Source organism: Podarcis liolepis (genome assembly GCF_965112155.1).
Source record: "Podarcis liolepis genome assembly, chromosome: 9".
In the NCBI taxonomy this organism is placed as follows: domain Eukaryota; kingdom Metazoa; phylum Chordata; class Lepidosauria; order Squamata; family Lacertidae; genus Podarcis; species Podarcis liolepis.
This window is the reverse complement of record NC_139564.1, coordinates 58,717,246-58,732,157: the sequence shown is the minus strand read 5'-3', so window position 1 is coordinate 58,732,157 and position 14,912 is coordinate 58,717,246. Positions and strand designations below refer to the sequence as shown.

General features: G+C 42.7%; 2 protein-coding genes across 3 annotated transcripts in view; both read left to right on the top strand.

The window, feature by feature from the left end:
* The window catches only part of LOC310686348 (syncytin-2-like), a 470,390-nt gene that overhangs the window by 94,936 nt on the left and 360,542 nt on the right, over positions 1-14,912 (top strand). The window lies entirely within an intron of this gene.
* Positions 8,007-14,773, top strand: GNPDA2 (glucosamine-6-phosphate deaminase 2). The gene is made up of 6 exons (XM_083460165.1): positions 8,007-8,284; positions 10,847-10,948; positions 11,090-11,272; positions 11,785-11,969; positions 13,157-13,331; positions 13,873-14,773. Exons 1-6 carry the CDS (start codon positions 8,161-8,163, stop codon positions 13,932-13,934), a joined length of 831 nt encoding a protein of 276 aa, XP_083316291.1. The 5' UTR covers positions 8,007-8,160; the 3' UTR covers positions 13,935-14,773.

Below are 14,912 nucleotides of genomic sequence, written 5' to 3'. Positions count from 1 at the left end.
GATGCTGGGAATATCAGTTCTATAAAGCCTCCCTGAAGGATTCCATCTACCAGTGAGGAAAAATATGGCTCCTATTCTGCTAGACCAGTAGTAGTGATGTATGGAAGTGAGAGCTGGACCATAAAGAAGGCTGATCTCCAAAGAATTGATGCTTTTGAATTCTGGTGCTGGAGGAGACTCTTGAGAGTCCCATGGACAGCAAGAAGATCAAACCGATCCATTCTGAAGGAAATCAGCCCTGAGTGCTCACTGGAAGGACAGATCCTGAAGCCGAGGCTCCAATACTTTGGCCACCTCATGAGAAGACTCCCTGGAAAAGACCCTCATGTTGGGAAAGATGGAGGGCACAAGGAGAAGGGGACGACAGAGGACGAGATGGTTAGTGTTTTCAAAGCTACCAGCATGAGTTTGACCAAACTGCGGGAGGCAGTGGAAGACAGGAGTGCCTGGCGTGCTCTGGTCCAGGGGGTTAGTAAGAGTCGGACACGACAAAACGACAACAAATTCTGATAGAACTTGAGGACTGAAGCGGACCAAGGGTCTTCTGGTGTCAGAATAGATGAATGGATTTATTAGCAGAAACATTAGGAAGCAGCCAGAAATGGAGCTGATTGGGTGGGGGGTTGTATACAGATTGAAGTGAACACAGAATAAAAAGCTGTGCTGTGTGCCTACAGTTCAAGGCAAAATTAAACACCTGAGCAACAACCAACTCTAAATGCCAACTGTCCTTTAAACAGCTGATCTTAACACAGAGGAACAAGCAGGAGCAAAGCTGCAAGGGGGGGGGGAACCTATTTTTGTATTGCTTTGAACTCTTTACGGTTAAGTATTCACAAGTCAACCCACATTATTAAACTGCAAAAACATACTGTTCATTAGTATTCGGGAAGTATCTTTAGAACTGCTTACAGTTTATTAGTGACTTATGAATTGTTTGCTCTGAACGTTGTTTGCTTTTATTCAGTCTTGCAGGCTTCATGATCCCCCCAAGGGGATGAATGAAAGCTTTTGCTTTTGAACGAAGACAAATGCCTAACTGCAGTGCCGATGAAGAGTGTGGTGTTGCAAATTGTAGGTCTCTATAGTTTAAACAAACTTATCAATAAGGATTATCACAAAACTATAGCAAGTCATGTTCTGCAGTTCAAGCAAACAACTTAAGGAAGGAAATTCTGGCTAATTTGCATTCCCCTTCAGTAGAAGTAGTACTCTCTGTTCAGAGTACGACATCTCCCTCCCTAGCGCCACCCTCTGTCCCCATCCAGAAATAAAGCACAGCCATTTTCAGGCTATGCTGCGTATTTCCACGTCGGCGAGGCAGTGGTCCAGATGACAGCACTGTCATCTCTAAAGTAATAAATGCCCTTAGAAAAGCCGGTATAGTGGTTGTCTGGTATGGTGGCTGTCTGTTGAGATAACAGTCCTCCCCCTTTAAGGCTAGCTTGTAGGTTTGTGTGGAAAGCGGTTAGCAATTCTGGAATAATAAGCTCAAACACAAGTGTTTCTCATTATGGTCTCAAGGCCGATATTGTTAATCCAAGGCCCATAATGAGAAGAGATTGATTCCTTTGGGGTGCGGATAAGGGTGAACCCCCATAGTTAACACCCTTAAATCTGGATTAGGACTGGTGGAAGTTCATCATGGATGATCAGTGCCTGTTCAGACCCCAGTTGGCATCTTGCTCTCCTGCTCATAAAATTATTTATGTGTTTTGTGTTAGGCAACCAGATGAGGTAGTTTTGCTTTAAAAGGTTTTTTCAAAAAATAAAATAAAATACTTTTACAAAAACTGACTTTGGACTGCGTTTCTGAACCTCCTGATTGTGACTGCACTTCATGTCCAACAAAGAATACCATGAATTTTCTACCCATCCCAGTGTGAGATTGAGCTCCCATAGCAGAGGCATTATTTTTAAGCACAAAACACATGATTGGGTTGGATGGTTGCCCATATTCTTAAGTCTAACTTGCCTACCCTGAAGGCTACCTCCAGGGCCTGCCACTTGACTTTTTGGTATGCTGCCCGTTTGGTATTTAAATCCCGGAAAAGGTAAATCAAAGCCTGGTAAACAGATTTTAAAGGGCCAGAGCAAATAACGTGACCTAGTTTTATAGCTGTGAAGCAGTATAGCAGGTGATGTTTGGCTGTGGTGATTAAGCTGTTGGGTATGGTATATAAAGAGCAGCACCTCACTCTCTCAGTACCCTGGTGGTTGGGTTATGCTTATTGATATATTACAATTAATGTAAAAAGAGTTTTTGTTATTAAAACCTAGCTAGTTATTTTGCGTTCCTTGTAATGTGTGGTCTCCCCAGCACGCCTTCTGCAGTGCAACTAGTCTACAAGTAGCCAACGGAAGATTGCTTGCTGTGGCCAATCACTTTATATCTAACACATATACATGCCACCCATTTCCTCTACAGATAATGGGTGGCTTTTAAGGCAAAAGGACTTCTCAAACTGCGCCTGCAATATATGCCATATTCTTATCGGTATGCCCATGGTGGCTAGTGTCCTGGTTTGCTGCCCAGCCCTGGCGATTGATGCAGATCAAAGATGTCACATGGCCATCGCCTGAGCAGACTGCATCACTCTGCCTAATGGCTGCACCGGCCATGTATAGAAGTAACCGCTGTGGCGCTTTTTCAACAGCTGTAACATAGTAAACTTAGTAAATTAAATAAATGCTTAAGTCAAGAAAGAACTTAGAATATGAAGTTGAATGTATGTAAATACACCAAAATCTTGAGGGAGAATTTCCTGAAGAAAAATATTGTAGCTTAATCTAAGAAATGTAACATATGGACTTGAATGTTTATAAATATATCAAAACCGTGAGGATTTACTGAAGAACCCAGACTCTTCATGGGCGAAACAGGTGACAAACGCTGCCACCCTCTCTTAACTCTTGTACGTAACACCACCGACACTTTTGTTTGATCAAACTTATCCTCGTTTATATCTACAGGAGCCTGGCTAAAGGAACATTTAAAGACTGTATCTTCCTTTTGGACACAATCTGAATGAGTTTTCTGTTTGTGGCTTCTGTAGATCTTGTACATAGCTCTCTCAATTTTTGGATTATTAATATAAGATTTAGAACATAGAATGGTTTTTTATTGTTTTGTGTGCCGCTTATGTGCGTCTTACTTTATACTGGTCTATTATGAGAATTGGCAGCATAGGTTCATTTCTTCAGAGCTTTTTCAACAGCAGCAAACCAGTAAGCTGTACACATCAGCAGGACTTGCCCATTTCAGGAGATCAGGGCAAGCAGCATAGACAGGGGGGGGAACAAAAAGACTGCTGGTTACCTTAAGCCAATCATAATAAATTCCTACATTTGGCTTTTTGCACACTTGATACGTATTCATTTTCTACAAGTTGCTCAGCCATTCACAAGCCTTTTCTGCCATCTGGTGGCTAGTATTATGTGTCACACAATTTTAAATATTGTTTGTACATTTAAACAAGGCATCTGAACACTGGAAGCCAACAGGTACACCCAATACCTGAACCTAAAACTTAATCCTATCGATCAATGAAATTTTAAGCCAGTACATAACTGAGCATTAATTCACCAATAATGAGGCATCTGGTGGCTGCACTTTTCTGAAGTCCACGGCAACTACAAAATCTACGGGGCTATCTGTTTAGCCCATTTTAGTGTTGGCTAAGTTCTAAAATCTTCCTGGAGCTTTTAACTGTGTATTGACAAATGTATTTTCTGACTGACGGTCGAATAAAAAGGTTGATGACTACAAAATCTGGGCTGCAGAAGCAATAACATTACCTTTTAACCTTTGTCTTTTAATTCTCTATGGCCTTTTTGAGTAGGTGGGATGTTTTAAATATGTATAGGACGGACTTTGGGTCAAGATGGCACCTGGAAAGAGGATATTCAATCTGTTCAGCACTCTCAAGTGAACCTAAGACAACAGATGCATAAATCTCAAAGGTGTGACCACAGGGTGTGTCTGTTTGGGAGAAGGGGAAGGATAATCCTATACTGGTGGTCACCCAAGCTCAGTTGCACAAAGCCGCCTAAGACACCTAACGGACCCTAGTAAAACCTTCAAAGGAGTCAGGCAAGGGTGCCATTGGCCTCTCTACTATTTAATTTCTAGCTAAATAACTTAGTATCTGCACTGAATGACTCAGAACTCCACCCGCCGAAGCTTGCAAATCGGCATATTTCAGTCTTGCTATATGCCGATGATGCGGTAATCCTATCTAGAACCCCCATTGGACTCAAAAGAGCACTAAGAAAGCTCACAGCCTACTGTGACTCTGAATGTCTCAAAATCAACTATCAAAAGACCAAGATACTCGCTTTTGGGGAAAAACCAAAGCTTAGAAGCTCAGAACTCCAAGGCCATAAATTCGAACAAGTCACAAACTACAAGTATCTAGGAATGGTGGTACAGGCCTCAGGAACCAACAAACTACACATAAACTCCATCGGGAGTTCAGCAGAAAAAACCGCAAATTGTATTCTTAAATTCCGAAGCTCTAAAATTATACAAGGCCAAAACTTTGGCACAACTCCTGGATGGTTACTTCCTCTGCTTTTTCACCCCTTGAGAGAGTTCAATCAAGTCCCCAGATGTGTCTCAAACGCATGGGTGAGATTGGAAACGGGGATGAGAGTGGAGGCTAGCATTTGCTTAACATCAATCTACAAATGGCTGGCATTGAATCTGCTCTCCCCCCCCCCCGAGGGATAGCCCCACTGATCCTCTGTGATCAATTCCAGTCAGGCTGGCAGACTGCAGTTCTGAACACCCTCCAGAAACTGGGTTTTGCCCCTCAAGCCCTTCTAAGTCTGGGGTTGGGCCAGGCAAAAGCCACGGTCAGGCAAAGAATATTAGATACCGAGAGACAACTGGACTACGCAAGGTGCCCAGACTATAAAATTGGAGAAATCGAGGGATATATAGCCACACCGGCAGCATATCTCTACTTTCTCGTATCTAGAAATGCAAGAAGGGCCTTTACACTCGCCAGAAGCACGGCTCTTCCCTCGCCAATCCTGGATGGAGCCTTTAGAAGGGTCCTGTATGCTCAGAGACTTTCCACCTGTCCATGGGGAGAGACAGGAAAGCCCAGAACACTTGCTCTTTAAATGTCCCTTTTACTTACGTAGTAAGTTCATTTATCCCCTACTGGTGAGGCTCGCAGACTTCCCACAAAAGCAAAAAATTGACCTTTTGCTGTTAGGCAAAGATCAGAAGAAAACCTGGATGGTTGCCAGATTCTGTGTACAAATCTGTAGGCGCAAACCATCACCCAACTCAAAATAGTCCGGCATGAAAATCCCCAAACTTGGTTCCATGGGTGACTCTAAGTCAACTCCCTGGGATAGTTTATTGTTGCACATTGTTTCTAAATTTATTGTTGTACATTGTTTTAACCATATTTGTACATCAGTTTCTAATGTTGCAAGTGTCTTCTATTTCAGAGGCTTCTACTCTGCAGCCTCTTATAGTTTTAACTGCGAGTCTTTTAGTTCTTATGCTCTTAGTTGTTTTAACTGCTTGTTTTTATTTGTTTTTAGTTCTTATCTGGTTTAAATATCAGTTTTTATCCATCCATTATCCCTGTTTAATCTTGTATTTTATTCAGATGTTTTATCCTATGCTTGTTTGTCCTTATTTGCTCCAACATTTATCAGTTAAAAAAAAAATCCTAACTGCTATTCTATTTATATGTTGTTTTTTTATACAGGTCTGTGACTGTAATAAAGTTCATTCATTCATCAGTTGAACCATTTGCAATGGAACAAAGCTGACAAATACCCAGGCCAAGCCAAATTACAGATTTCTGTGCTTGGCGTGTATAGCCAAATCTCATTTACAGCCCAGGAGTTTAATTGGGTCATGTGGACATTGACTTGGGAAAGGAGGGGGAATTCGTTCAATTGCTGACAATAATTCCACATAAAAATCTTCCTTGTATTTGGTCTCCAGACCCAGAGTTTTTGAAAACAAACATCGTAAGACTTGACAACAGATTCTTTAAATTCTACCGCTCCCAGGATGAAGGACACAATGAGGTCCCTTTCCCTAATGCCCCTAAAAGGTATTTGCAAGATCCCTTAAATAAATATATTTTTTCAGCTGCAACTCACAGGAACACACTTCTGGCACCTCTCAGGTGGGTGCCATTGCCATTATAGGATAACAAGGGAGGAATTTGTGAATTCCGGTGCCTTGTGGTTACTCTAGATATCTTTTTCAGCCAACAGTATCAGAGGCACAATTTGGATTCCATAAAACTAGAAACACTATTAACTATGTCCTTTGCAATTTAATTAAAACTACACAAACACTCTCCAAGAATCTTTCAGCTTTCATAAATCTGATTTCAGCCTTCAACTCAGTAAATGTAAATAGCAAAGCATGTCACACAGGCAGGAGCCCATGCAAATCTTGATCTAAGATACTATGATTATAGAACTCCCATCAAAATCTTGCCAACGTAAGATTGAGTTTAATGTAGTACTAAGTACTAGTAGCAAGTCGAGGATTTAGTTATTGCATTGCTATTTGTACATCTGTCCCAAAAATTCTTATTTTGTGCCACTATAATGGATGCCCAATTTTAAGTCATGGTGATTAATCTATTAGTTTACAAGTAAGTTTGCCTTATCAAATTACTTTTTCCAGTGACAGCAGAGAAAGGCAAACTATACCATACCCCCAAAAACTTTTTCTTTTAACTGTACTTTGCTTTGAATGTTTGCTGTCAGTTGCTATGCGCACAGCTCACTGTAGGAAAGCAGCATGCAAATAAATTCAATTAACATTGAAAGATCTTCATTTATTGGCCTACCAGCCAAAAAATAATTAGGTACTGCATTTTCACCCCCTCCCCTAAAGCAACCTAGATTTACATGTCATGCAGCCCCCCTGAACTTTAAAATGCAGTTTCCCTCAGCTCAAGTTTGAGTATCCTATTTATTTCTGAGTCTATATTGAAAGCTGCTTGCATCATTAGGAAAAACCCCAAGCATTCACAGAATTTTTGGCAGCAAGGGTGGGGGGGGGGCGTGCGTAAGGCAATACAACTAAATATACAACTAGCTGCAGAGAACAAGTCTACAGCGTATTTCCAGCATTTTGTGATTGCACCAGTTTTGAAGCCTGAGTACCTATGCCTCTCAGTAGTTTAAGTTCAAAGTCTGCCCTTCTCCCAATAAACTATGCCAAAATACTAGTGGGCTAACCTAACACCCCCACATACACCAAGCAAACTAAGGATTAGGTAACTTTGCAGGGTTGGCATAATATAGCCCACTCTCCAAGCTAGGTCCCCACCTACCCTTGCAAATACATGTAAAACCATCAAATTTTATCTGCATTGCCAGAGTATTCCCATGTTTACAAACTATGATAGGGGGGGTGGAGGTTTGCATTTAGCCCACTCTCCAAGCTAGCCCCCCACCTACCCTTGAAATACATATTAAAAAAATACAGTTTTATCGGCATTGGCAGAGTATTCTCCCCATGTTTACAAACTATGATGGGGGGAGGCTGCATCCCCCCCCTTGCACTGCTCAAGTTTGCATTTAGCCCACTCTCCAAGCTAGTTCCCCACCTACCCTTGCAATACATGTAAAACAATCCAATTTTATCTGCATTGGCAGAGTATTCTTCCCTCGTTTAACAAACAATGGGGGGTAAGAAGGTTTAATTCCCCCCCCAGCACTGCCTCAGGTTGCATTTTTCTTTTCTCCCTGCACTGTTTGAAAACTCGTCTAAAAAGCCTTCCCCCTTTCAAAGCAGCGTTTGAAACGCTCCTCTCCCTGCCCCTGCTGAAGCTCGCACACCGCACCCCAAACGCGAATAACACGAGCCGCCTCTGCCGGCAGGTATTTATAGCCAAACTTGCGCACGCGCGCTGGCTTCTCCGAGCCCCTTCCTCAGCGGCTCGGGGAAAGGGCCCCGCCCCTTTCCCCATAACCGCGGAACTTGCCGAAGCAGCGGAGGCAGCCGAAAGGGGCGGGGCTCGCGGCGGGCGCCGGAAGTCCGCCCGCTTCCCTCTCGCTTCCATAGGCCGGGTAGTGAGTCGCTGCTGCTGCTGCTGCTGTTTTGTTTTGCTCGCCTTGGCCGCCGCTGCTTCTCCGCTGCTTCTTCCAGGAAGGAGGAGGAGGATGAGGCTGGTGATCCTTGACAACTACGACCTGGCCAGCGAGTGGGCTGCGAAGTATATCTGCAACCGCATCATCCAGTACAAACCGAGCCAGAGCAGGTATTTCACACTGGGCTTGCCAACAGGTAAATGAATGCAATTGCTTGGCATTTATTTATTAAAAATTGCTGGGGAGTTTTATGTGTTTTTTGCCCCCCTCTCTCTCTCTCTCTCACACACACACACCAGGGGCTCTCTGAATTAAAATCCAGCACCAGAGACATAACAGGGTTCCCTGAGTGAGGAGGACAAAATTGGACACACCCACCCAACTTTGAGTTGCCACCTGTATAAATATAGATATTATTTTTATTTATTTTATTTTGTGGCTCCTTGGCTCTGCGCCCTGTGCAGGGGAACTCCCCTAAATCCAGCACTCCTATCACAGCGTCAGAGAATGAAAACCAATACTGTACAAGCGATTAAAGTTGTAAGAAAAGCAGGTTCCAGCTAAACGACAGGAATAATTTTCTGGCAGCATGTGTTGTTTGACAACGGAAAGTGCTCCCTCCGGAAGTGGTGGACTCTCCTTTCTGGTTTTTAAGCAGAGGTTGGATGGCCATCTGTCATGGATGCTATGGTTTCCTCTGTTGCAGGGGTTGGGCTCATAGCTGTCAACTCTTCCCTTTTCTTGCGAGGAATCCTATTCAGAATAAGGGAATTTCCCTTTAACAAAGGGAAACGTTGACAGCTATGGTTGGGCTAGATGACCTTCAGAATGCCTTCCAACTCTACAAGTGGGCACCGAACATGACCCTGCGCTGTGCAGGAAGCCACTGTTCATCCTTCAACTGCCTGCGTATTGTTGTGGGATAATTTCCTTCCGGCCAGGCTTGTGAGTTCCTCCCTCATCCTGCTTTCTATTCTCACTTCCCTTATTTGTTTAACGCAGTTAAAGTGGGTTCACAGATACACACATATGACAGAAAGCCCAATAGTCTCAAGAGGGGCTGTAAAGGAAAGAACATAGGATATTTTTCTTTTCCAACTTCTCCAAACCACCCCCCTCCACAGGATCCAGATTCATTTTTCGAATGGAAAATGACAGGTGCACATACACACATGTACTGCAATTTGCCTGCTCCCAGAGTAGCCTGATGAAAATGGCTTTTGGAGTTTCATTGCACATTCATGCGGCAAGAAAGCAGCACATTTTAAAAGTTTCAGCAAGGTCCTGACCAGGTTTACTCAGAACCAGCTACCACACGGTTCAGTGGGGCTTGCTTCTGAGTAAGGGTTACTTCAAATGTTGATTTCTTTCTCTTCCTGCTCTCCAGAGTGAGTCTGTTATGGAAAGAAGGGTGAGGGGGGAGAGCTAGTGACTGCCGAAAAAGATGGCTAGAAGCCTTGAACTTCGTGTAGCGACAATGGGTCCCTGGCTTTTGAAGGCAGGAGTAAGAATGGTAGGAGCACCTTCAAAGGACTGCTGACTCTGGGCTTCTAGAGAAAGGTTTCTTTGCTGAATGTGTTACATTCAGAAGAGCAGGTTCTATCTCTGTGGAGTCTCCAGAGCAAGCCAGCTTTGAGAATCACCTGTGCCTAGGAGTTTTTTGTGGGGTCAGGTGGTCTGCAATCCTGTATGTATACTGACTAGCTTCTAAAAAAATGTGCATCGAATAAAGGTAAGGGACCCCTGACCATTAGGTCCAGTCGTGGCTGACTCTGGGGTTGCAGCACTCATCTCGCTTTATTGACTGAGGGAGCCTGCGTGCAGCTTTCGGGTCATGTGGCCAGCATGACTAAGCCACTTCTGGCGAACCAGAGCAGCACACGGAAACGCTGTTTACCTTCCCGCCGGAGCAGTACCTATTTATCTACTTGCACTTTGACGTGCGTTTGAACTGCATAGAATAAAAACCTAATAAAAGCCCTGTGTCAGATCAGGGGCATGTCTAATCTGTATTTTTAAAAAAAAAATCCTTCCAGTAGCACCTTAGAGACCAACTAAGTTTGTTATTGGTATGAGCTTTCGTGTGCATGCACACTTCTTCTGCTATTGTATGACAGTTCTACACCTAGCTTGGCAACTTGTCCAGTCCTGTGACCAGCAAGTTGCTGCAACAAGTATTTATCTTCCTGCTTCTCTGGGTTACTGCTGTAGGTTGACGGCTCCCGTCGCTCTGTCCCTGCTCCTGCCAACCTAGCAGTTCAAAAGCATGCCAATGCAAGTAGATAAATAGGTACTGCTGTGGCGGGAAGGTAAACAGCATTTCTTTGCGCTCTGGTTTCTGTCATGGTGTTCCGCTGCACCAGAAGTGGTTTAAGTCATGCTGGCCACATGACCCAGAAAGCTATCTATGGAAAAACACTGGCTCCCTTGGCCCAAAAGCAAGATGAGCGCCACAACCCTGTAGTCGCCTTTGACTGGACTTAACCGTCCAGGGGTCCTTTACCTTTTTTACCTTCCTAGTAATAAAAGCTGGATCTTAAGAGAGAAAGACACATAGTGTAAGTAAACACATGTCCTATTTCCATTTGTGAAATACTGGAAGGTATAAATTGAGGTTTTGCTACACGTATACTCAGCAACTGCTCTTCAAACCTAGATTTAGCGATCAACTGGATTTGTGATTATTTTGCAATTTGTGACTACAGTGAAGGTATTTTTTTTCCGAGTGCATGAAATAATGAGAACTTGCTTCTTGCAGGAAGTACACCTCTGGGATGTTACAAAAAACTGATAGAATATCACAAAAGAGGAGACCTTTCTTTCAAGTATGTGAAGACGTTCAATATGGATGAATATGTGGGTAAGTTTGTCTTCAATGTTTTTTTGCAAAATAGGGTGGGACTGGGTGGTTTACATGTATGCCATGTAAACCTAGAAAAATTGTTTGCAGTCCAGTAATTGGATAACTAAATTAGCATTTGTGTTGAATCTTTTGTTCCAGGGCTTCCCAGAAGTCACCCAGAAAGCTACCATTCTTACATGTGGAACAATTTTTTCAAGCATATTGATATAGATCCAAATAACGCTCATATTCTCGATGGAAATGCTGCCGATCTAAAGGCAGAATGTGATGCGTTTGAAAAAAAGATAGAGGAAGCTGGCGGAATAGATTTATTTGTTGGAGGTAAAAAAATATATATATTATTCAACAGTGGTGGCAAAAAAGGTGTTTTTCAGTGAGCGCTCAAATCAGTAATGCATAATTACCAGACAAAATTCTGTATGCAGGTCTACTCTGAATAATCCCATTGAGTTCAATAAGATTTACTCTCAGGCAAGTGGGGGGGGGGGGATTGCAACCTAATAAAAGTATCTGGGTGGAATAAAAATAGTTGGAATAGTTTATTAAACATAGTGGGAGTAGCCTGTTAAGTTTGGCTCATAATAAACACAATATGTTTATATTACATATGCGCTCAGTGCTGTGCTGCAGAGTTGTTCAACTTGCAGTTTGGAGCGCATCTTATGAACTAAACTACCAAGATAAAGATGTGCTTAGTGTTGTTCTGATGCTCTCAAAAGCAAACTATCAACTATAGCTGAGAATGAATGCCACCAATCTACTGCTGCATGAAGTTATTTAGTATTACCAGACATTCCCATCTACATTGTCTTCCTTGTGTGTGCTCTTTCAAGGCATTGGTCCAGATGGTCACATAGCTTTCAATGAACCAGGCTCAAGTTTGGTATCAAGAACGAGATTGAAGACGCTAGCAATGGACACCATTCTGGCAAATGCAAAATACTTTGATGGAGATTTGGCTAAAGTTCCTACTATGGCGTTAACAGTTGGCGTGGGAACCGTGATGGATGCTAGAGAAGTAAGAATATTTTTCTTTCTCTTCTGGATATTTTTGTAGTGTGTTGCTTTTAGATAAGAAGTGTACCTGTGAAGCATAGCAGGTCCATTTCATTGCAAAACAATGGAATTGCAAAGTGAATCATTGCTACAAACATTCTGTGCTAATAATGCATGTTTATTTATTTTGTGCGGTGTAACTGATGATGTTGGTAAACAATCTTTTCCTCCCAAGTTGGACAAGGTGCTAGAGGTGTAATGTTATTCCCAATCCATTAGTATCCTTCTTACTGTCAATTAACATCCTGATTGAACTGAATAAAATAAAACTCTCTAGATTTGGCTTCCTCTTGAGCCGATAATGCATGTAATCTCAGTAGAATAGATGCTGCTGTTTCACACTGGTCCCGCTAGCTAGGGATGATGGGAGTTGTAGTCCAACAACAACTGGAGACCCAAGTTTGAGAAATTGTAGAGGACAAAATATTTTTCTCTCTCCAATTACAGTGCAGCCTTTAGGTGGACTACATTATTTCAACGGGGACACACTTCTCCATCTCAATCCTGTCAGGTTTATGTCCTCTACTGCCTGTACAAGGTCGACTTTGGCAGTGTCTTCTTACAGAAGCATAACACAGTGTCAGTAGGAAATGTGTGCTTAATATCTGCCATCTTCTTTCTTCTTCTTCTTCAGCAATCGCTCGTAGCTGAGTAAGATTGTCTTCCATAAACACAGATTTTAACAATGAGTCTGTAAGTGACTGTGGAGGCCAATTCTGTACCCACACGTCCTTCCACAGTGGGGACATTGGTTCCCGGACGGGATTTGATCACAGTGTGGATTTGCCAAGCGTGCCTTCCTCTAGCACATTTCTCCCTTGTGTCCTGAGTTTGAGTGTCTTCAAAGCCCATGACACCTTTGGTAAAGGCTGTTCTCCAATTGGAGCACTCACAGGCCATTGTTTCCCAATTGTTGGTGTTTATACTAATTTTTTTAGATTTGCCTTGAGAGAGTCCTTAAACCTCTTTTGTTGACCACCAGCATTACGCTTTCCATTTTTAAGTTCGGAATAGAGTAGTTGCTTTGGAAGACGATCATCAGGCATCCGCACAACGTGACCAGTCCAACAAAGTTGATGTTGTCATCTGCTGTAACAACAACTGTCTGCAGATCTTCCTTAGCATAATTATGGTGCTCTTTTCTTCCAGGTGATGATTCTAATCACTGGCGCGCACAAAGCTTTTGCCTTGTACAAGGCAATTGAGGAGGGGGTCAATCACATGTGGACAGTTTCTGCTTTTCAGCAACATCCTCACACTATCTTTGTATGCGATGAAGATGCCACCTTAGAACTAAGAGTTAAAACGGTCAAGTATTTTAAAGGTGAGCTGCATTTGTACACCAGGCTTCTCCCAGTGAAGTCTCCCCTGTTCCCAAGTTATTTTAAGGAATAATGGTTTACTTATTTTTTTAATACACACACACACAGCAATTTATTCCTTGATGGGGTGTTTAGAGGTACAATGGGCCACTGCGTCTGGCTGTTAGCCAGGTTGGTAGTTTTTGAGCTCACCCTTCCAGCTTTACAATTTCATGATTCTTGAACCTCGAAGTGCAAATTTGCCTATTAGTACTGCAGAATTTCCTTGGTATTGTCTTTAATCTGGCTTGCATATGTACTTCTCTCCATGATCCCACTTCTCTGTTTGGCCCAGCTCCTGGCTGGGGCAGGCAAGTCAGATGGGCAGGGTACAAATAATAAAATTATTACTGTTATTATTCCCTTCCCTGACAATTGGCCCTGGTGACTAGCAATAAATGGGAGCTGGATTCCACAGCCTGTTGATAGAGAGGATAAGAAAAGACATAGAATGAAGGTTTATCTACACCGAAGCACTGCTAACGTCGATTCTCTTTTCTCAAGGTTTAATGCATGTGCACAACAAACTCGTGGACCCACTTTACAGTATGAAAGAGCAAAACTGAGAGAGAGGATCAAAGTTGGACTCGTCTGGCTGACCCTGGCAGTGGTTTTAGGTAGCAGATGAATGTACTGCTATGCAATATGCTGGAATACTGGCTAAAATGGAGAATCTAAAGTACTGTGGGGTTTTGTCTTTGTTCGAAAGGTCCAAATGTGCAGACATACATTCCTCTTAGCACTGTTACAAGCACTGTTCTCTGCTTTCTTGTCCAGATCTTTTTTGCCTGTTACACGCTACCTGTATGCTACTGGAAGCCAATGGAAGAGTAGTCCAGACTTTAAAGGTAGCTCTAGACAAGCTGTTTGCAGGAGGAGAGCTCTGTGTAAATTCAAGTATATATAAAAGTTCTTTTTGTCACGGGCTGTGTAATTTTAACCTACAAACTGGTAATTGAGCACTTTACTTTGAGAGACTTGCACATAACTGTCAGACCTAAACCTCAGCAGCTGCGTGCCTTAAAATCTACACCTGGGAATCCGCATGGGGCACAGAAATAAGGTGAAAGACTTTTCATCCCTAAGCTGCTGGTCGTGTTTTGTTGAATTCTGGAGGTGTAGCCAATATTGGTCTTTTGCAGCAAAAACAGCAAGGAAATTATTTGGCACCTTGAATATGAACTTGGACAGTCAAGGGGTGTGTGTACGTATATCTTTGTCTTTCTGCTATAACACTCAGTTTCATTAAACGAAGCTAGATTTATGAGGGTTAGCTGCCCTTCCTGCAAGGTGGAAGAAAACTGAATTATACACATCTCGAAGTATTACCTCCTTGTTGTTAACTTTCCATAAGAATGCCACTCTCTTGTAATTCTAGCTTAAGTAAAGCTTAACATAGCTATTATGCTGTCTAAAATTCAATTGATGCACAACCACTGGTGCACACACGGGTCATTTTAGACCTGGGAGAGGGAGGAACAGGCTTATGCATGCTCTGCCAATACGCATAGGGGGCAGGAATGGAATCCCTGCACAAAATGGCC